Here is a 20993-nt window from a genome sequence, read left to right as displayed (position 1 = left end):
GGCGTTCCCAAACAAGATCAACCAGGGGCAGGGGGTGAGGTTGGGGGGCTTCCCAGGGGCTGGGCTCTCCTTCCACTAACAGCTCTCAGAGCCATGCCCCTGGGCTTACCGAGGACTTGAGGGCAGGGACTGAGGCAGGGGCTGTGAGATCCTTCTCTGACCCTCAACCCTCCCGGGGGTTGGGTTCCATTTGGGTCACTCTGATTCTTCTGAGAGAATGTCACTGCTAGTCTGGCTCCTGGCAGGAAGCTGCCCTTAGCTGCCACCCATACTCTTTTCTTTCTCTTGGTCCACAAAGGGCTACCTCATGAGCCTCAATCTGCAGGTGGGGCAAGGCTTCTCTCTACATGGAGCCGCCTCCTTTGGGTGGCATGGGGGTGAGCAGAAAGAGGGTCAGCCATGTCCTCCTCACATCTGAGCCAAGGCCAGCATTATGTGGCTGTCTTTGTGCTAAACACATTTGCCCACCCACCTTAAAGTTAACAGAAGTCGAGACCATCAAACTGTGACATCACAGTTCTTACAACATCCCTCATCAGCCCAGATATCAGGCTCAAGGGCAGCAGCTGTGCTCTCCAGCTCTGTCTAGAACTCCCCATTGGCTTGAACCAAGTGCCCTGCCTCGAACTGAAAATCCTCTGGCAGCTTCTGCATTTGAATGTTCCATCTTGTCATCCACTTAGGAGGAACTCCAACCTTGTGGGTCCTCCAGGGCCACCGCAGCTGTCATCCTGTCTCTGGGGAGTCAGGAGGGTGGACAGGGCCTGATGGGATGGGGCCATCTTGGCAGGTAGCTTTCTCCAGAGAACTCAGGTCTGCCTCCTGGATGGGAAAAAGGGTAATCTCCAACCCCGTGCTCTAATTAGGCTTTGCTGGACTCAACCAAATTGGTGTTCCCTTGGTCAGGGGCTCAATGGAGCCATTTCTCACATCCATGCTTCTCTGCCCCTTTGTCAAATGTGTTAGTGGTTTGGTTTACATATACACGTGCACAAAATGAATATAGTACAAAAGGGCCCAACCCTCCATGGCAACTCCTCACCTAGATCAGGAAGATTCAGTATTTGGGACTGGGCTACTCAAGGTGCTTATTCAGTGGACAAGCCAAGTCCCAAGTGTGGGGAGCAGTGGCTCAAGAGTCACTCAAGCCAGAGCACCTTCTTGTGGCTGCCTCGGTAGATTAGAAACGAAGTGCTAGAGCTGGGTGTATAATTTATAAAATATCCTTTATTTATTCTATGGAACACAGTCAAGTGGTAGCTTTAAAAAAAAAAAAAAAGCTTTTAAAAAGATATTAGTGTCGTGACCCGACTTTGAGCTCCGTGTCATTAGGACAGTGGCCAAAGCCACCTGCTGTAGCTTTGCAGCATTCTCTTCTGCACGGGCAGAGGTCTGGTGGGGAACAGGGAAGTGTTGGCACAGCTATCTGTCCAGTTGCTTATAATCAAGAATAATTTATGAAAAGCAGAAGTAACACTTATATCGCTGGCAACTGATCAAGAGATTACTTACAATATAGTATATTCATTCCAGGAAGCATAAAAATGTTTATACTTATTGTTTATGGGGCCTATCTTAGAATTTTAGCATCACTTTGGGAACATGGTACTTCTCTACAAATTTAGAAATTCCCTAAATCATACTTCCTGGTTTGTCTTAATTAGTAAGGAGATAAGAGTAACATCCAGTAAGGTAGTTACTCTTTTTTTTTTTTTTTTTTTTTTAGCACAATGGTTTAATCAGAATTATAGTTTGCTTGAAAATGTTAAGGAATCTCCACCGACCGGCAACCATGCTGGCTATCATACTATAAAAATCCATAAACACACGCGGCACTGAGCTGTTTCCACAAGACTTCCTTTCTAATAAACACAACACTTTCTCCTCTCAGATGTGAACCTCAGATGCCAAAATGCCCATGTGCTAACTGTAGGCATGTTGCTGAGCAAAGGAGAAGGCTGGCAAGTCTGTCCAGCAAATTCGATTGTACAGTGGGATGGCGACTGCTTTGCGGCCTCAGACAGCACGTGGCTGTGGCCCGTCCCCCAGGCAGGGAGAGCCTGGTGGCCCTTACTGGCATGGGAAAGGGTCCTGGTCAGTTAGAACATAAGGACTTTGAGGAAAAATACAAAAAGGCTCATTAAAATTGGAGGCCTGCGTAAGTACATTCAAACTCCCTGGAAAGAGACGCATTGAGGTCTTGTGCTGAGCTAGGGTGACCTGTCCTCATGCGAAGGGCTGCGTGTCCCCTGGCTGGCCTGAGCCATGCATGGACCACCTGCCAACTTCTCCTACTGCTCTGCGGGGCTCTAAAGAGGACGTCAACCTCAACCAAAAACCAGAGGGAGGGAAAAATCACAAACATTGAAGACTGGGTTCAAAAGCCCCTGGACACTTTGGGTCTGCCTTTCCCCAGCTTGCATCTGGTCAGGGGCTGTGAATCAGAATTCCGAATCTGTGCTGCCCAGGGGGCACAGGCACAGCAGTGAGGAAACACCCAAATGCAACTAACAACAGCAAGCTCAGGACCCTTGTCCCTGCCTCACCCCCAGTTACCGCTGCTGGTTCTTCCTCATCTGAACTGAAGGAACCGAGGGAGGAATCCCATCCTCAAACCTCCCTGCACAGCACGGAATGCTGGAATCTGGCTGCCGCTTCTGCACAGGATGGAGCCTCAGTCTTTCGCTTTATAGCATCATTTATGGCATGAACTAGGAACATAATGTGTTTACACAAACACGTGACAATTGTACATCAGCATCTTTACAATATTAAAGGAGTCATATACAAGTCTACAGGCATCGTACAAGGGGCCGTGCTGGCCAGGACGCCCCGCCCACCCAGCAGTTCTCTGCGGTTTCTCCAACCCGGGAAAGAGCCATCTCAGGAGGGGAGGGGAACTGTGACAAGGCAGGCGGTATCCATATTTGGGCCTGTCATCTGAGAGGCAGCAGGTCTGTGAGGACCCCTCAGAGGCAGTCCTCATTGGAATCCAGGGCCAAGAACCCAAGGTATGACTCTGTCCGGGTCTTACTGGCAAGCTAGTGTAACAACAGTCTAATTAAAATTCAGTGTGCATGTGAGTGTGGGAAAATCAGAGTGGGGGATGGCTTCCTGAGCTGGGGACCCAGAGGATGCTGCTGACAGATGGGCCCCTTCACCGTGGGGCCCATTCCTGAGGTAAGGATGTGGCATGGCCCCGTGGCTGGTCCTGATGGGGAGATGACTTCTCTGGGAGCCCAGGTGTGTGCACGCACAGATAGGAATCAAAGGCCCTGGGCATTAGTTGGTCAGGTGGCTCTCAAGTGTGGCCTGTGCCCCAGGCAGCAGCAAAGGTAGGGTCTCAAGTGGTTCCACAGCTATCCATCCCCCACGCCTGTACCACCCTCCTCCCAGCAGCACAACCCCGTGGGAGCCCAGTTTCAGCCCCTGTGGCACTGCCATCCCTGCATCTGCCCCTAGAGCAGGGACCAGAAGTCTCCAAGCCCTGCTCTGCGGGCACCTGGGCCCGAGTGTCCGGCAGCTCTTCCACCCCCCATGCAGACATGCTACGCGTCCGACTGAGCTGAGCACCAGATAAAGAAGCATTGGTCCTTGTCGGCCTCTCTGACTTGTGCACTTACAGTTACTTCCGACTTAAATACTGTAGAAAAATAAGCCATCTCTGACGCAAGGAGACCCACTGGAGTCTGCTGTGTGGTGAAGGATGGACAGCTCCTCAGTGTGCACTGGGGAGGCCTCTGCTGACCCTGCCTTGGCACATGTGGAGCCTCGAGGACCGGACTGGGAGCCGAGGGGCCCAGACAACTGGTGGCCGAGTTCTCCCACCTCGGCATCTTTGGGTCACATCAACAGTCCTTCAGTGGACATGCCTCCAGCATCCCACATTCTGTTGCCATGACACATGGGGCCTTGGGGCTCTCTGGGCAGGCTTTGGACCCTCCAGCCCCACCCTCAGTCTCATGGCCACCGCTAAGCAGGCATAGGCAGAACTCCAGCACTGTTTCCTGGTCCCTGGGGGGTCCCCAGGGCCCAGAGGCCTCAGGTGGGCACTGAGGCAGGGCCTAGTCCAGGGGCTCCTGCTTTATTCGGACAGCAGTGGGCGTGGGCTGCGGTCGCCGTTCCTCCCGGCAAAGCACATATTCACTGAACTGGGATGAGTCCACGCCACCCCCGCAGGACGCAGCCATGCTGAAACCCCTCTGGAACAGCCTCTCCAGGACCTGCCGGGGAAGAAACAGGGGTCAGTCCTGCCCAGCTGCAAGAGTCTGCCTGCCCTGCCTGGTGGGCAAGCGGGCACTAGTCAGGGCAAGCTACCTTCTCCTGTTAAGACATGTCTTGCTTGCTGACAGAGGTCCCTGCAGTGGGCCAGCCACAGATGGGACGGGGGCAGCCAGGCCCCAGGGCCCCTCAAACAGCCAAACCTGGATGGGCGACCACCCTGCTGCCCTCAGGGGTCCACAACCTTGATTGGGCCCCTCTCTCTCCAGACACATGGTCCCAGGTTCCCCTCCCTCACTGAGGCCCCAGTAATAGAGACCCTGCCCCCAGCCTCTGGGCAGCCACCTGCTTCCCTGAGCTGCGAGTCCCAGATGGTTTGCTGCCTGGGGGCCCATCAGCTCAAGGGAGCTTGGGGTGGAGGAGGCATCCTCCTGATGTTTGAGTCTCTCTGCAGGTCTCCGTGTCCACGTGGGCGGGCTTGCACCTCTGTGAGGGCAGGGCCCAGTCACTGTGTGTGACACCTGGATCCTGCAACTAGCAAGTTCTGACGGACAGCTTGCGGAATTTCCCCCACAAAGTCCACTCTGTCCCAAGCCTGAAATAGGAGTCTGCTCTTGGGTCTGGAAGTGCTGATGGAAAATAGGGCTCCACTCCATGTGGGGCTTCCCAGCTCTTAGACCCATCTGGGGAAAGCCAGTCCAAACACGCACTGGGCGGCTGTTTGGGTGCTGGTGGCCCTGGGCAGCATGATGAGGAGGGGGGCTCCAGGCCGCCGCCACTCTCAGCCTCTGACCTGCTGCTCCCACTGCCTGGGTTTAATTTGAATCCAAAGTCAGACTCTGGGTGTCAAATGAATTACACTTTGTTGAAAATACTCTAGGCCATTTTTAGAGAACATCCTTTCAGGAAAAAAAAAAAAGCATAGATCAATTTTTTTAAGTCCACCCCCCAGGCGCCATCATTTAATTATGAGCGGGACATAAATTATGCATCGACACATTGTTGCCTTTTCTGTTAAGATGGCACTGGAGGGCCTCGCCATTGCCGGGACCGAGCCTCCCTCCACCTCCCTCTGCCGCCGGAGGGCGCCGGCGAGGCACGGGGGAGGCAGCAGCCGGCCAGCCCTCACCTGCACCGAGTTGAGCCGGCAGTAGCCGTTGAGCGGGAAGCGGATGACGTGCGTGGGGTCCTGGTTCCAGCCGGCGTTGACCGAGTTGCACATGACGTCCCCGGTCTCAGGGAAGACCTCCTCGATGAGAGCCTTCTCGCCGCTGAGCGCGATCCGCTCACCCAGGTCCGGCGTGACTCGCACCACCAGGCAGTCGCAGGCCCGGCTGCGGCGCCGCTGCGCCTGCTCCTGCTGCCAGCGCTCCAGCTCGCGCACCATGGGCTGCAGCTGGTAGTAGCGCGCCTCCTCGTACAGCAGGCTGAAGTCCTGCGGGCACGCGCACACGGCTGGGGGAGGTGGGGATCTGCCCTGCCGGCTACAGGGGGCGCCCGTCTCACAACCCGCACCCCCAGGGCACAGTGTGGTCTGGGATGGTTTGTCCCCATTGTAGGGATGGGGAAAACGAGGCTCGGCTGAATGTGTGCCCCCCAAAAAAGGTCTTGCCTCCATCCAGGCAGCGGCTGGTGTGCACCTGTCCCAAGACCCCCTGAGCTCTTCCATCTGGCCCCAAGCACTGGGGGTGGCTTCATCCTCCTGAAGCAGAGAGAAGCCTCTGGATAGACCCGGACGTTAGAGGAGCCAGAGGCTGTGCGGATGCCTGGAAACCTGCTGATTTGTCAGCAAGGCACTGGGCAGCCCCGTCCTCACCTGCCCTGGAGGAGCTCACTGCGGGGCAGGGAGGCGAAACAGACCTGTCTGGGTTGGATTTTCGGCATCATTATCTACCAGACCTTCTCTGAGCCTCAGTTTCCTCATCTACAAAATGGATGTAAACACCCAGCTCAAAGAGGGGGTGGAGCTTAAAGGACAACAAGATCGGCCCCTGCGCTCGCAGGCAGTGTGAGGAGGTGTCTGGGGGGACACCCACCTCTCACCAACAGCCTACTCCCGGGCTGGCAGGCTCGCACCAACCACCCCTCAGGCCCTGATGATCAGACCACTGCCCCGGTCAAACACATGTCCACCCACACCCACCCCAGCCCTGAGTAGCTGAGGACCCATGACCACCCCACTCAGCTTAAGTCCGGCTGGTGTGCCTGAGGACCCCTGGGGGGAGGCAAGGAAGCCCAACCCGCAAAGCCGGGCCCACCCCACTGTCCCTAAGTCCGTTCCTCCTGCTGACTGACCCCAGCTTTTGGAGTCACCCCAAGGGAAGCCTCCCCAGGCCTGTCATCAGTCAAGAATGCATCCTGTGGAGCTAGAGACTGTCATACAGAGAGAAGTAAGTCAGAGAGAGAAAAACAAATATCGTATATTAACACATGTATGTGGAACCTAGAAAAATGGTACAGGTGAACCGGTCTGCAGGGCAGAAATAGAGACACAGATGTAGAGAACAAACGTATGGACACCAAGGGGGGAAAGTGGCGGGGGGGTGGGGATGGTGGTGGGATGAATTGGGAAATTGGGATTGACATGTGTACACTAATATGTATAAAATAGGTAACTAATAAGAACTGCTGTATAAAAAATAAATAAAATAAAATTCAAAAATTTAAAAGAACCCATCCTGTCCCTCCACAGGGGTTCCTCAGGGCACCATGCCGGGCCTCTGCTCTCATCCACGCAAGGTTTGAAATGATGTCTGCAAACCAACAACCCCACTTCCTTCCTCATAGCCCAGAACATCTCCCCCGGATGCCCCACCAGCTCTTCCACACAGGAGTGCGGTGCCTGTTCCCTGTTGTGCGGTGCGGTGCCCCCAGCCTGTTCTACCCTGGGCCTCCACACATCCACTCAGGACTGAAGCTGCAGGCCAGAGGCACCCTCGAGAGCCCCCGACCCTCACCATCCACACCCGTGGCTTCTGCATCTTTTTCCTAAGCAGTGAATCTAATCTACCACTCTGTTCCACCTTCACTGCCTCTACCCTCCTGTTCCCCTCCGCATCCTTTTCCACACAACAGATCTGATGGTCATGCCCCTACTCACAACCCTTCCACTGCATTCAGGGTAAAAAGCCAAATGCTGAGCCAGCCACCAAGGTCCTGACACCAAGCAGCAGCCTTCCTTCCTGCTCTTCCCTTCCCAGTTCATATGGTCCCAGGCTGCCACCTATCCAGCTCCTTGCCCTCCCCTCTGCCCTCCCCACCAAGGCCCTCACACCTGTCTGACCCCGTTCCTCTGCCATGACCCAGAGAAATAGCCTTGCCTCCAAACCCACCCAGGCCCGCTTTCCGTGTGGTTCACCCTCACAATACTCTCTGCTTCTCTGAAGTGTTTGCCCCTGTGGAATTCAAGTGTTTCTTTGTTCATCATCTGTCTTCCCACTGGACCGTAACCACTATGGGGACAGGACCCATGTCTGTCTTGTCTTTCACTGCATTTTCAGCCCGAGTTCGGCTGTTGGTACCCAGGAACTGAATTGAATGAAGGAGAAAACAGCCCCAGGGCCACTGGGTCCTCTGGGTGCCAGCAGGAAGAAAGAAAGGAAGGACATTTGCTGGTTGGAGCTGGGGTAGCCCAGGCATGGGCTTCCTGCCTCCGGGATCCCCGTGCCGTGAGGGGCCTGGCACCGGGGGCAGGACTCTCAGAACCAGGTCGGCTGCCGCAGACAGGCTCGCCCGGAGACCTGGGGGCAACCTTTTGTTTAAGGGTGTTTGGTTTGGATCAGTTTTCCCCCTGCCAAGTGCCTACAAGGAACAGATCTGGGAACCTCTAACTCCTGTAACTCTGGCACACGACAGTCGTTCAACACGACAAACATGAAACCGGGGTAAGCGCCACTGCCGCTGCTTAATTGTTGTTACACCCTGATAAATAAGCTAAAAATGTGAGAAAACAAAATTAGTTTAGAAAAACTGATTTAGCCCTCGGCTTCATCGTTTAAGTTTTTATGGTTGCCATGACAACTGTGGGTCCATTTATTAAGTCACAGCCTACCCTGTGTAATGCCACCGCACAGGCAGTGTGCCGTGCAGCTGCCGGCTGTGGACTTACCTTGAAGTCATCTGGGAGCAGCAGTTTCGACGTCCGCAGGAAGCTCAGGACATAGCGGAAAATCTCCCCATCCCGGTCGATGAAATAATGTTGCTTCAAACTGTCCAGGACGATGGGCTCGGTGCCATTGAAGAGGCGGCTTATTCTGGGAGAGATGGGGGCGGAGATGTGGGATGGAAGGGCGGGTCCACCTGCCCCACCCCGACTCCTTAGAGCTCTCCCTGCTGGAGGGGCCAGGGGCCTTACATGGTGACTCTGGGCTGCGCCAGGACTGCAAAGGATGTCTGCACACGCCAGCGGCAGCCAGGCCACAGTCAGCCGGGACACCAGCGCGGCAACCAGCACGTGCACACGCCCCGCCTACACTCACAAGCCACAGACAGAGAGAGGCACACCCAGCTCTGTACACCCGCCCGCCCGCTGACACAGGTTACAGGCCTGGAAAACTACAGTGAGACACAGACACAGCCACCTCGTCCCAAGCACACAAACCCTTGCCAGACAGAACTGCCCAGAAAACCCCCACTGACCACCGGACATGCCAGCTCACAGCCGCCCGCCCAGTGAACACATGTAAACCAGCTGCCACGCTCCCGGATCACACACATCCATCTCGCCCACCCGCGTGAACGAGCAGCGGACAGGACACACCTGGGCAGCAGGCACGGCGTCACATGGTCCCCTCCCTCACAACACACAAATCACAGGCAGACCCAGACACATCCCGGTGAGGGACACACCAGGCAGCACGGGTCCACCAGAGAAACAGCTACGTACGCTCAACAAACTCACAGACGAACCACCCACAGCCCTGCGCTCAGGGAACCCTAGGGGAGAACAGAGGCAGGCACCGGGGACAGCACGTGTGTGTGCAGCTACAGTGCATGCACGTACACACACACACACGCATACCCCAGTGTGTACACACATACCAGTGTGGATGCACACAGAACAGTGCACACACGTTCTCCAATGCGTACACATGTGCTACAGCGTGTGCGCACCGGGGAGGGGACCGCGAGGAGAGGCCAGGTCCCAGCACCCCACCTTCTGAAGGGCAGTGGCTCTGACGGAAGCACAGGACCTGCAGGAGGCTCTCGGGGCGCCCTGATGCCTGGCCCCCTCCACTCCAGGGAGGAGGAACTGGGCCTCCCCACTTCCCAGGGTGGCAGGCTCTGGTTTGGCTAACTTCCCCTGCAGACCTCAGGCCCCGGTGGGGAGAGTTAGGATACCCCGAAGAGGGGTGGGGACAGCCAAGAGCTTGACTCGGGAACCGCAGGGAGGTCGGCAGGGTCTCCCCAGGGGCAGCACCTCCAGACATCCTTCGGCAGACAGGCAGGGCCGCACACACGTCCCCAGCTGGACCCTGCACAGCCCGGGAGAAGGGTGGCCCCGACCTGGGCCCCAGGCCTTCCAGCCCAACCTGTACAAGCTGAGGCTTAGCCCCCTCACTCTCTCCCTGCACCGGCAAGACCTCCCAGGAGGGCTCCCTCTCCCTCAGGAACCCCCTCCTCCATCTGCTTCAGGTCACCGCTCCGCAGGCCCTGCCCCACTCCGGCCACTGTGCGCCAGGGCAATGAGCTGGGGGGTCACGGCACCCAAAGCCTCTCTCGGGTCCTCCAGCCACTCTGGTGGCCTGGTACACTTCAGGCATTGGCCAGGAGGGTCTGCTCAGGGGTACAGTGACTAACCTGTTCTCACTGTGGGGACATGGCCCAGCAGGGCCGTATAAAGGGTAAGGCTGCCTTGTAGATGGGCATGAGCAGGCCAGAGCCCATGGGGAGGTGTGGAGAGGCCCAAGCCTGTGGAACCAGTGCTACGGTCACCCAGATACAACTCATCTCAGAGCTCCAAAGGCCATGGAGCCCTATCAACCCCCAGGCCTGATGACAGTGACACTGGGGAACACAGCCCCGCTGGAAAGCTCTGTGGGCTCCATGGCCTATTCCAGGCCTCAAGCAACCCCAAGACCTAACCTCAGCAGAGCTTGGGCATCCAGATGTCAGAATAAGGGCCACCCAGCAGCCCTGGAGACACACAGGACTGAGCGAGGCTGCCAGGTGCCATGGGCAGTCATCAGCAGACTGCTGAGGGACCCCACGTGGCACCAGCAGGGAGAAGTCAGAGCCATTTCCATAGGTTAGCCAGCAAGTGTGAAGCCTCAGCCTCCCTGCAGAATTTTCTCCACCCTTCTTGGTTGAGCTCAAGCTCTCTGTGCAGCCAGCAATGTTACACGGCTGTTTGTGTTGCAAACCCTCCTGACATCAGGCTGTGAAGCTCCAGACCTGTTGGTCTAAAGGACTTCCAATCTACCACATTCCAGGGCTTCCTGGGTTCTAGGTTGTCTTATTGGTCCAAGGCTAGAAGGCTCTCAGTCTGCCTTATTTCAGGACTGGCTGGTTCTAGGTCTTTCCACGGGTTCAGTGTCTCTTCACAGACTAAGGCCTTTCATGCCCTCAGGGTCTGAAGCTATCAAGGACATGAGCAGCTTGAGGGGAGGTTAGGACAGTCACTTCAAAGGGAGCTCCCGACAGTGTGTGTGTGTGTGTGTGTGTGTGTGTGTGTGTGCGCGCGCGCGCGCGCGCGCGTGCGTGTGTCTGTGTCTGTGGTCTTAAGGGTCCATTCCCACCCCAGGCCACTCTCTGAGGGAGGCTGCAGGTTTGGGGTACCAACTTCAGAAGTCTTCCACAGAATAAGCTGGCCAGTTCTGACCCCAGCTGATAGGGGTTGTCTTCTTTTTCTTCTTCTTTCTTTCTTTCTTTCTTTTTTTTTTTTTAAGCTTTGGCTCCAATTTCCTGCATGTTTCAGTGGCAGGTTTTATTAGTTCTAAAGTTCCTGGACATCTTAATTTGTTGCTTCCCACAGCAAGGATGAACGCAAGCGTGGGGCTGCCATGGCAGGAGCTAAACGCGGTGGCAGACACAGGAGTCCACTCCCAGCCCCGGGCAGCTGGGCGGGGCCGGCTCTGGGTGAGGACCCGTTGGCGCTCCCTGCCTTGTCAAGAACCAGAAGCCCAGGCATAGCTCTGTGGGCACCGGGACCTGAGGGGCTGGTGGGGCTCCTGGCATTGCCCAGGGTGGGACTTTGCTGACATTCAGAACCCCGTCCACCCCGGGTGACCTTAACACAATTCTCCATCTCCAGGTGCCTTACACATCGGTGACCCTGGGTGAGGGATTGATCTTTGTTTCCAGCATTAGTGAAAAACAGTTTTTTTATTTTAATAATTTACTCAAAGAAGGACGAGAGAGATCTGAGGGGCTCTGGCCAGCAGAGCTGCCCAACCCACTTCTCAGGCCTGGCCTGACCCACTGTCCTGACTGTCCTACAGGTCACACCACCCTCCCCTGGCCTCTAGGCCAAAGCTTCAGGCTTGAGGAGCAGCTCTCCTGTGAGCCAGAAGCCATCCAGGCAGAACAACAGATTCATCCTGAGGCCCAGCCCCAGGAAAGAATGCAGACAGCCACCCGCTCTGGGCACATCCTGCTGGCCCGAGGGTCCCACAGGTCATGGGCCGACAAGATGGCCCGCCCCATGTCAGAGCAGGACAATGGGTGAGGATGGGCTGTGGGTCTGGGAGGGGAGGACCACCCCCTGCCCGCCCTGTTCCAGGCAGCAGCCTGGAGACAGAATGAGGAGGCCGTTCCCCGCGGGCCTGGGCCATGATTACTCCAGAAAGGCAAGTGTCTGATTTCGGGAAACACTCTTCAGAGAGGGTGTGGGCAAGGGTTTTATGAATTTCACTCGCAAACGTCGTCAACCGATTAAGGGATGATCTATCTCAAACAACGCGCGAATGCCGCAGAAGGCAAAATTGAAATTAAATAAGCAGAATCCATCTCCCATCCTAGACAGGGCTCTGCCAGAGAGTGCCAGGCCGACACAGCTGACGTGGCCTCCTGGATGCTGCCCCCTCTGAGACCCGCAGGTCACAAGTGCCCCAGGCCTAGCCTCTGTCTGCTGAGGGAGTGAAGCTCCAACCGCCACCTGCACCCGATTCCCCAGATTCTGAACGACACGCTGCATCCACCTCCAGCACTGCCCCCTGGAGGGCGCCACCCTGGCCTCCAACGAGCTCCCAAAGCGGCCACTTCCACACACTATGAATCCTCCGTGCTCTGAGCAGCCACACCAGCGACGAGGCAGCCTGATCAGAAAGCTTCCCAGAGCCGATCCCCCTCGGTATCTGGGGGATTAATTAACTCCTCTTTTTATTTTAAATGTCTAAAACAGAGGTGATGCCCTGCAGCCGTGGCCCTCCCGCCGCCAGCCCTCAGTGGTGGCCGCCTCACTGTACCAGGAGCAAGCGGTCCCAGGCTCAGCAAGCAGCATGCAGCAGCATCTCCAGGGGATGCTCAGAGACCGATCCCACCTCTGGTCAGCCCTGCTGTTAGAGGGGGAAACCAGGTCTGCCCCTAGGAGAGAAATGCCTGAGAGGCAAAAGCAGGAGAGTCAGCAGTGCCCGGCGCCTTCCACAGAGGAGTCTAGGAGTCAGGAGCACCGGGGAGCTGGGCAGAGTGTAAAGCTCCCTGTAGGGAGGGTCCTGGTCAGAGACGCTTTGCCCGCTGATGGCGGCATGTGGCTCATGCTTATCCATAGCTGTGGATATCCCCGAACATCATGGAATTCCTAGCCAGTCACTGCAACCCCCCCCAAATCCAAGGGAGCCTGCTGCTAGCCCTTAGGGTCCAGCCGTGGCCACCCAAACAGGCAAAGATGACAAATTGCAGCTCCCCCTCACCCTTCCCCTTATGCTCTAACCCAAGGGTTAGACTCGGAAATAGGATGAACTATTTCTCCCCAGCATGACCCCAAGAAGTACGCAGCACTGCTCACGAACGGTCCCCTGCAAAGGCCAGGCTTGAGTCTCACTCAAGAGTAACCTGAAGGAACATGAGATTCCCCAGCCAGCTGCTGGCCAGCTGCAGGTGGGGCTGGCTCTGAAAAGTGGCCTCTGCTAGTGAGTCAGGAACTCCCCCTAACACTACCAATGCCACCAGCTCAGGGTCACAAGTCCCTGTGCAAAGCAGCCATTGACAGGGGCACTCTGCTTCCTAAACCCTAGTTCCCCAGGTCTAGGAGCAGGGGGGGCCTTGGAGAGCCCTGCGTGTTGGCTGGTAGCAGGCTACAGATGCTGCCTGTCACCACTGCACGCCCCGGTGCCATGAGGGGCTTGGCTCTTACCTGGAGTCAGGGTACTTGGTGAGCGTGGCCAGGCTGCTGGTGTACATGTGGCCGCCCACGTCGATGTGCACAGGCGCGTTGGACTTAGTGAGCTGGGCTGGCAGTGGGATCCCCTGGGCGGCCAGGGGAGACACAGGCGACCGGGTGAGAGACAACCGAGACATGCTTCCTCCCTCCTGGAGATGGAAACAAGGCACAAAACAAGGGTTTCTCCACGATGGAGCTCTGCACTCCTTTTATTGTCAATGTGATCACAGATCTAATCAGATCACTTCTGCCTGTGCCTGATCACATATTCAGCTGACAAATTATGGCCACCACTGTAATTAAGTGTATTTGCATCATTTTCTTCAAAGTACCAGAGGGAAAAAAGAAAGATGCTTATTAGCAATAAGAAATCAAGAAAAAAAATTTTTTTCAAGGTGTCAGCCTCCAGGGGCATAAAACAAACTGCAAAATTCTAATTAAAGGTCGTGGGCTTATGTGTTAGATGTGAAATATCCCCTGACAAACGAATCACCAATTTGTGAATTGGGATTCAGGGGTTTTTGCAAGTTTGTCTCAGTAACGAGACACCTCTAAATTAGTGACTTCCTCAGCACCTAAGGCGTTGAGTTTTATACATGTAGTAAATTTCACATCAAATTAAGAGCATTTTTGTTTCAAAAAAAATACATAATCGTATGGCCAGTCAACAGCCATCTCTTGAATGCCACAGCTATGGCTGCGGCTGCGAGGAAGGGCAGCCAGTGAGCTGGCGCTTGGGAAGAGGGCAAAGAGGAGGACACCAGCCCTTGACCCAGCCCACCCTGCTGGCTCTCACCGCGGTGCCAGTGCTGCCGTGGGCGTGAAGCGAGGACCCGCTCGGCCGCTCCTTGCGGTGAGGCATCTAGGCTTCCATCGCTGCCCAGAGTATCTGTGGGAGGCACCAACACAACCAGACAGGACTTACTCCTCAGTGGTCCTGGGTCCCGCATCTCCCAGTCAAAGATGCTTACAATCCTGCTTTATGAACATGCGTCCCAGGACCCCATGCCCTACCAGACTGCCCGCTACTATCCTGTCCCCACACCCCAAAGCAAGCCTCCGGGCCATAGGAGATTACTTACACAGACACACACACACTCACTCACACATGTGTTTTCAGGGCAGCTCCATGTCTGCTAATTCAGCTAATGACAGTACTGAAACATATGCTCACCATTATTGCCCCCCAAATGTTTCAGAACAAATCCGATTTTCTTGGTATTTTGGTTTCAAGACACGTTACCAAGCATGTCTCCTCTTGCTTCAGAGGGAACCCTGGGAACCACAGCTCAGAGAGGATCCCCCCCACCCTCCATGGGCTGGGGAGCCCCAGGACCTCTTTGAACACCATCTCTGCAGTGTTAAGATGCAGTTTGCAACTGGCTGGACACAGAGAAGCCAGGGAAGAGCGAAAGTCACTTAGGAAGCCACCGCTCCCCCTGTGGCTCCTTAGAGAAGAAAACTTGTCTTTGTTTGCCCAGCCTGCACCTCTGCAGTTTCTCCCCAGACCCCGGGAATGGTCTTATCTGTGCCTAATACATGCCAGATCCCTTTGGGATCACAGCCCCAAGGCATTAGAAAGCTGGCCAGAAGGAGACAGCAGCTCAGCTAATGAACTCTCTCCTGCCTCTCCTCTGAGCCGCAACCACCTGAAATAAGATTGTCCCACAGTCTCTAGAAGCTGTCTGAGAACACTTTGCAGGCCCTATGCTGGAGAAGAGCAGGTTTAAGCAGACCCTTCCACTGACCTGGGGCTGGGGGAGACGTGCACAGTGGCTGTCATCCCCCCCGCCCCCACTGGCTTCCATATACCTAAACCTGGACTTATCCGTTGCAGGTTTAACCCGAACCTCTCTCAAGGATTGACTTTGTGCCTTGAAATTCAACATCCAGTTTTAATACATGAACCAAGGTCCAATGAGAATCAAATCCTGCAAATTTAAGCCGGGTCACTCTCCCAGGATTTGTCCTGCCCTCGGTGTCCTGGCAAGTCCTCTGACAGGAAACCGGTGGGGGTGGCTATTAGCAGACAGTAATGTTTAACGTCTAGCTGTCCAGGGTCTGCTGCTTTGGGCATTCCTGAGTTCCCGCAAGCTTCAAAAAGAAAACCAGGTCACTTATCTCAAGGAAGTTCTGAGAAACCAAAACATGTCTCAGGAATGGGCTATCCTGCCCTGGGAGGCTCTGCTAGGGAGGAGTCAGAAGGAAAGCCACTGCTGAGGATAAACTGTGCTGGAAGGAATTCCGATGGAACGTCTATCAAAGCAGACTGCACAATGCCGGCCCTACTGCCAGGACACTACTCAGAAGTGACATTTAACACCAAGAACCCATCACAAAAGCTGCTCCATCCTGTTCTCACCCAGACTTTTCCATCGCATGCAACACCTGATGTTCATGGTACACCAGAAACTCACCATTGGAAGCCCCAGGCTGTACGCCTTGCCGCGAACCTCCACTGCTCCCTCTGACAAACGCATCTGTGCTGGACAACGACCCTTTCCCCGAGACCACTGCCAAGGTCAGAAGCATAAAGTGGGTGCAGGAAGAGACACAAGTTCATTCCGCCAGCACCAGCATCAAACCCATGACCAGCCCCAGCTCGCCACGCCCCTCCCGAGGCTCAGCCAAACCGCCTGTTGCAGGGGCCTCGGCGGTAGTGTGCTGCACGGCCCGCGGGTCTCCAAACTGGCTGGGTATTGACCCGCTTCTCCAAGCTGCGTAGGGAGCCCGGGGTCCCGCGCCCGCCCGCCACCGAGCCCTGCCCGCCCGAGCAGAGGGAAGCGAGCAGAATGCCATGCTCATTTACACACAAAATGATTTTGTGTCCCATTGTGCTCGCAGTTGTTCAGCTCTCTGGGGGTGATTAAACTGGCTGAGCTGCGGCAGCTTGAGACGATTTCACTAAATCGCTTCTTCGTGAAGTCGCTTCTTTGCTAAGCTGTTATTTTAACCATAAAAGGTAAACAGAAGGCGGCTCGAGAACTCCCTTCAGGTCTGCGCCCAGGGCGCCAGCCCCGGGCAAGAGGGCCAGGGGCCTGCAGAGTTGTCCAGGGGGCGGGCCGGAAGGGAGGCAGGCGGGCCACCTGGCGCGCGCCAGCCCGGCCGCGGAGCCCGCCGGCCGGTGTGAACTTCGTTCGGGGCGGCCGGAGCCGGCTGGGTGCAGGCCGGCGGCGCCGCGGGCGGCGGTGGCCGCGGCACCCAAAGCGCCTGGCAGGACCGCGAGGGTGTGCGGCACGGGCGGGGCGGAAGACAAAGTTAAATCAAGAGGCAGACACTTAGAGACCACAGATGGGAAGCTCGCCTAATTAAGGACGTAAAAGCGCTTTTGTTCTCAAAGTTTATTGTTGCCGGGATTTAAAAAAAAATTAATTGAAACTAATGCTGTTATTCACTCGTGCACTTAAATTCCTTCATGCACATTTGAGACGCAGAGTGAAAACTTGAAGCTGATCTTTATGCAGGCGGAGGTGGGGGGAGCGGGAGGACTGAAACGCGCTCCAGCTACGGGAGAGGGGGGCTGTTTGCGAGTGTGCCGGTGCGCGCGTCCAGGTCAGGGGGTACCGGCGGGAATCGGGGATCCGGAGGCGGCGATCGCATCTCCGCGCGGCCCGCCTGGGGCTCTAGACCACCAGACCGCCAGCCCCTCGCGCTCCGTTTCGGACTCGCGGGTGGGCGTCAGAGGACGCACATCTGTCCCGTTGGAGACTTTTTCTCTCTCTGATTTGGACACCAAGCCGGGCCCAGTCAGCCGAAGCCCCGGCTGCGTGAGCCGGGTTCTGACCCCGGAAACACGCCGGCCCTGCAGGGCGCTCGGCCCGGCACTGAGGCCCGAGTGCCGGGACGTGAACACCCCCTCACCCCCACCTCCCCGTGCGGCAGGAAGCTCGGTGCCCGCCCGCGTGGGGAGGGTCCACCCGGGGCCAGGGCCGGCCCACGTGGGCAGTCCCCCCCTCCCGCACCAGGCCTTTGTGCTGGGTGCCCCCGTGCCGCCAGCCCCCGCCGCCCTGCACCGGGACAAAGCAGCCGCCCCTCCCACGTCCGAATCACGGCCGGGCGACTTTCTGGCGATCGCAGCCACTTTAGGGACAGGGGTGCGCGTCGCTGAGCGGTGGCCGCCCGCGCGAGGCTTACCTCGGAGCCGGAGCGGCGGATCGGACTCGGGCGCAGCCCCCGCCCCGCGCAGCCGCTGGTCTCGGGCGCCGGGCGCAGCCTCGTCGCCTCCGCTCGCTGCGCGGGTCGCTCCGGTCTCGTCCTGGAGTTACTTTCTCTCTCGCCCCCAACCCTCCCCCCACCCACCCCTCCCGCCCCGGCCCCCGCTTCGCGCGGCCCCTCGCGGCGCGGCGCGCCGGGGCCTCCCCTCCCCGCCCTCCCCTCGCCTCCTCCCCTCCTCGCGGCCGCCGCCGCCGCCTCCTCTTCGCGCCGCTCTCCGGCTGCCCTCCCGCCGCTCCCACCTCCTCTCCTCCCTCCTCTCTCTCCAGCGGCCTTCCCCGATTGCTGGCGAGAAAGCCAGCCCCCCACCTTAGCCCGTAGCCCGCGCCCCGTCGCGGCCGAGCCCGGACGCAAAGGGCAGCGATCCGGCTCCAAATTACCCAGCGCTGCGAGCGCGAGCGGGAGCGCGCGGCGACTCCTGGCTCGGGGCTCGGCTGCGCCGCGGGGCAGAGGATTAGAGTCGCAATTAGCTCCGCGCGCCCGCGCCTGCCGCGCTCGGCGACAAAAATGCGCCGTTTCCCTTCCTTTAGCCGGGCGATCACCACCCGCCTCCCTCGGAGTCCGCGCCTTCCCGTCGGGGCCTCCGCCAGGACCCTCCCGGGAGCGGTGCGCCCAGGCCCCCGCGCCCTCCGCCGCCCAGCCCCCCGCCCCCCGCCGGCCAGCCACGCGGCGCCCGGGCCTCCTCCGGGCTCGGGAGGGGGCGGGGGAGAAGCTGATTTTAATCATTGTCATTTCATCTGATGTAATATTTCCCCGGGCGCTTTCAGCTGGGCATAAATTTTCGGCTCCCAAATAAGTAACACAGGGCACGTTTCTCACATTTCTTGACTCCTCGGTTACAAAGAGGAGAGCAGCCGCCGCCGCGGCGCCCGGGGGTAGGGGCGGGACTTGGGAAGAAACTGGGCTGCGAGTCGGCCGGGGCTGCAGAGGAGCCGGGGGCCGGTGCCGCCCCTCCCCCTCCCTGGCCTTCCTCCCCGGGTCTCTGCCCCGGCTGCCCCTCTACCGGGGAGCAGCGCCGCCCGTGACGTCTGCGGACACGCGGTCGGCCACCGCGGGGGAGGGGCGCACGGGGGGCGCCCAGCCGGCCCCCCGCCGCCAGACGCGCCATTTCCTTTACGCGCACGGCGCGATGGAGACGTCTACCGCCAAGACTCCCCGCGGCGCTGAGGCCTGCGCCCGGGGCGTCCCTCCTGGTCCTCGAGTCGGCTGCCCCTTCCTCCTCCTCTTCTACCTCCTCCTCCCCTTCCTCTTTCTCCTGTTTCCCTTGCGCCCCGCCCGTCCCCCCTCCTCCTCCTGGACCATTTCCCGGCTCCTAGGAAACGGAGCGCGGAGCCTCCGGTGCAGTGCGTCCGGCCTGCACTGCGCCCCCGTCCGGCTCCGTGGACGCCCGGGCCAGAGCCAGGCTCGAGCTGGAGGACCGGTGCGCTCCGGCCGGGAACGGCGCCGGGGCCCCCACCCCGAGCTCCAGCCGGACCTGGACGCCCTCTAGCGGCTTCACTCACGGGAGGGGCGCTGGTGAAAAGAGGACAAGGTGGGGGCCTTCCTCCCTTGACCAGGAGACCTCGCGCGTGGAAAGAGGGCCCGCACCGCCGTTCTGTAACTTCTCCACGCGGGAATAAGGAGAAACTTTCCTCCTAAGGGAAGGTTTTATTTATTTATTTACTTTAGAGCTCGAACTACAGGAGAAGGGGGAAATTTTCTCATTAAAGTTACATCCCTGCAGTTAGTTCAATTACTTGATATATGCAGAAGATGTTGTTAATTTATAGATTTAAATAGCTTACAAAGATGCCGCAGGCCCCATCAGTTAATTTCCTTAATTTATGGATTCTTCTGTGCTCCTTGAAGAGAAAGGGGCCCAGGAAGTAGGTCAGGGATCTGTGCAGCGGCTCCCGCACGGCCCATGGGCTGCCCACTGTGCTCCCCACGCCCTGGCGCCCCCGGGCTTCTGGCTCCCAGCTCGGGCCTGACAGCACCACTGTCTGCTCTCTACATCTCGGCCAGGCCCAGCAGATCTGCTTTGCTCCTTGGTGGCTGCCCCAGTCTCTCCAGGGCTACGCAAGGCCAAGGAGCAGCAAAGCCCCCATCTACACCCACCCCACCCGGCACTGAAGGGATGGGCCCAAATAAGAAGTGAAACAAGTATCCAAATTCTTCGATCTCCTGTGTCCTCTCTTAAATGCTGGCTGGGATCACAAATGGAGAAAGGCGCGTGTGGATACCCCAAACTTCTTCAGGGAAAGAAACTTCCCCCTTCTCAAGCCTTGGAGTGCTTGGTGGGGGGAGAGGGAGGCATGAGGAAGAATGTTCCAAGCCCGTTTGAGGAGCAGAGACCCACTGAAAACTTGCTTGTCATGGGGCCACCCCTGTGACCCCATCGCCCCTCACCCCTCACCCGCTAGATGCCTGCTAGAGCTTCTTTGTTTTGTGTTCAATATGGATGAATATATACATATAAATTAATACTTAGAAGATGGGTATAAACTAAACTGTTTCAGGAAGCCACATGGCGATGTGATTAGTATTGGTATTCATGATTTAACATTTCTTTTCCCACTAGATGAAGTTTCTAAGATTTGCAAGGTACATGTCAAGGACGGGTGTATAAATGGATTTTTATTTATTCACAACTCCAAGACTAATTGCTTCTCTTTGCCTCAAGGCCATGAGATTGGTTTTAATATGACACTTCAAAAGTATTCATGGAACTACAGAGATACTAAGTGTCATTGTTTAAGAGACAAATCTCACTGTGGTACTGGTGACCCTGCAAAGAGGATGATGTTCCATTTCATTTTAAATTCCTCGATGTTTTTTTAAGAGTTTCACTTTATACCAACTATATTAAAAATGCACAATTTAATTGAAACAAGAACTGACCATTTTGAAAGACCTTTATTTCCTTAATATTGCTGGGAACTTTGTTTTCATATTCCTGAATCCTTTTATTAAAGAGCTGAACTTTATACGTGTCATTAAGAAGAGTAAGTTTGGGCCATAATTTATTCTCAAGTGTTTTAAAAGTTCCCGGCTAAATGTCAACCATCTTTTACATTGAGAGACTTGGCTGTGGGCTGTGATAGGCATTTAATGATCTGTGGTATATAATGCAGTGGTGAGGTTTTGTTTTTTTTAATTGAAGATGTATAATTAGGACTGAAAACATACTGCAACATCTTGTGAAATACATCGTGTTTCATTACTATAGTCCAAGAGATGAAATTGGATGTGAGTCTAATCA

The 20993-nt window shown here is 56.6% G+C and overlaps 1 protein-coding gene across 2 annotated transcripts; it reads right to left on the bottom strand.

The window, feature by feature from the left end:
- Nucleotides 1-2680: 2680 nt before the first annotated feature.
- KCTD15 (potassium channel tetramerization domain containing 15) lies at nt 2681-17806 on the bottom strand. 2 transcript variants are annotated; one of them, XM_079723989.1, is made up of 7 exons: nt 17675-17806; nt 15958-16053; nt 14337-14429; nt 13514-13689; nt 8330-8474; nt 5351-5656; nt 2681-4223 (listed from the first exon to the last, which is right to left on the bottom strand). In XM_079723989.1, the coding sequence occupies exons 3-7, from the start codon at nt 14400-14402 to the stop codon at nt 4065-4067; spliced, it is 852 nt and encodes a 283-aa protein (XP_079580115.1). In that variant the 5' UTR covers nt 14403-14429; nt 15958-16053; nt 17675-17806; the 3' UTR covers nt 2681-4064. The 2 variants fall into 2 exon arrangements, with proteins under 2 accessions (XP_079580115.1, XP_079580116.1); XM_079723990.1 differs by lacking the exons at nt 14337-14429; nt 17675-17806 and having other exon boundaries at nt 15958-15984.
- Nucleotides 17807-20993: the final 3187 nt, after the last annotated feature.

Source organism: Hyperoodon ampullatus (assembly GCF_949752795.1).
Source record: "Hyperoodon ampullatus genome assembly, chromosome: 18".
Taxonomy (NCBI): Eukaryota; Metazoa; Chordata; class Mammalia; order Artiodactyla; family Ziphiidae; genus Hyperoodon; species Hyperoodon ampullatus.
Note: the sequence above shows the minus strand (reverse complement) of the source record. Positions and strands in the feature narration are given on the sequence as shown.

What these genes read in the sequence shown, in the direction of transcription:
- KCTD15 (XM_079723989.1), bottom strand. Translation starts at nt 14,402, where the DNA reads ATGCCTCACCGCAAGGAGCGGCCGAGCGGGTCCTCGCTTCACGCCCAC. An exon ending in ACGGCAGCACTGGCACCGCG is followed by an intron (nt 13,690 to 14,336) that starts GTGAGAGCCAGC and finishes TTCCATCTCCAG; the next exon opens with GAGGGAGGAAGCATGTCTCG. An exon ending in GCCGGCTCAACTCGGTGCAG is followed by an intron (nt 4,224 to 5,350) that starts GTGAGGGCTGGC and finishes CTTCCCCGGCAG; the next exon opens with GTCCTGGAGAGGCTGTTCCA.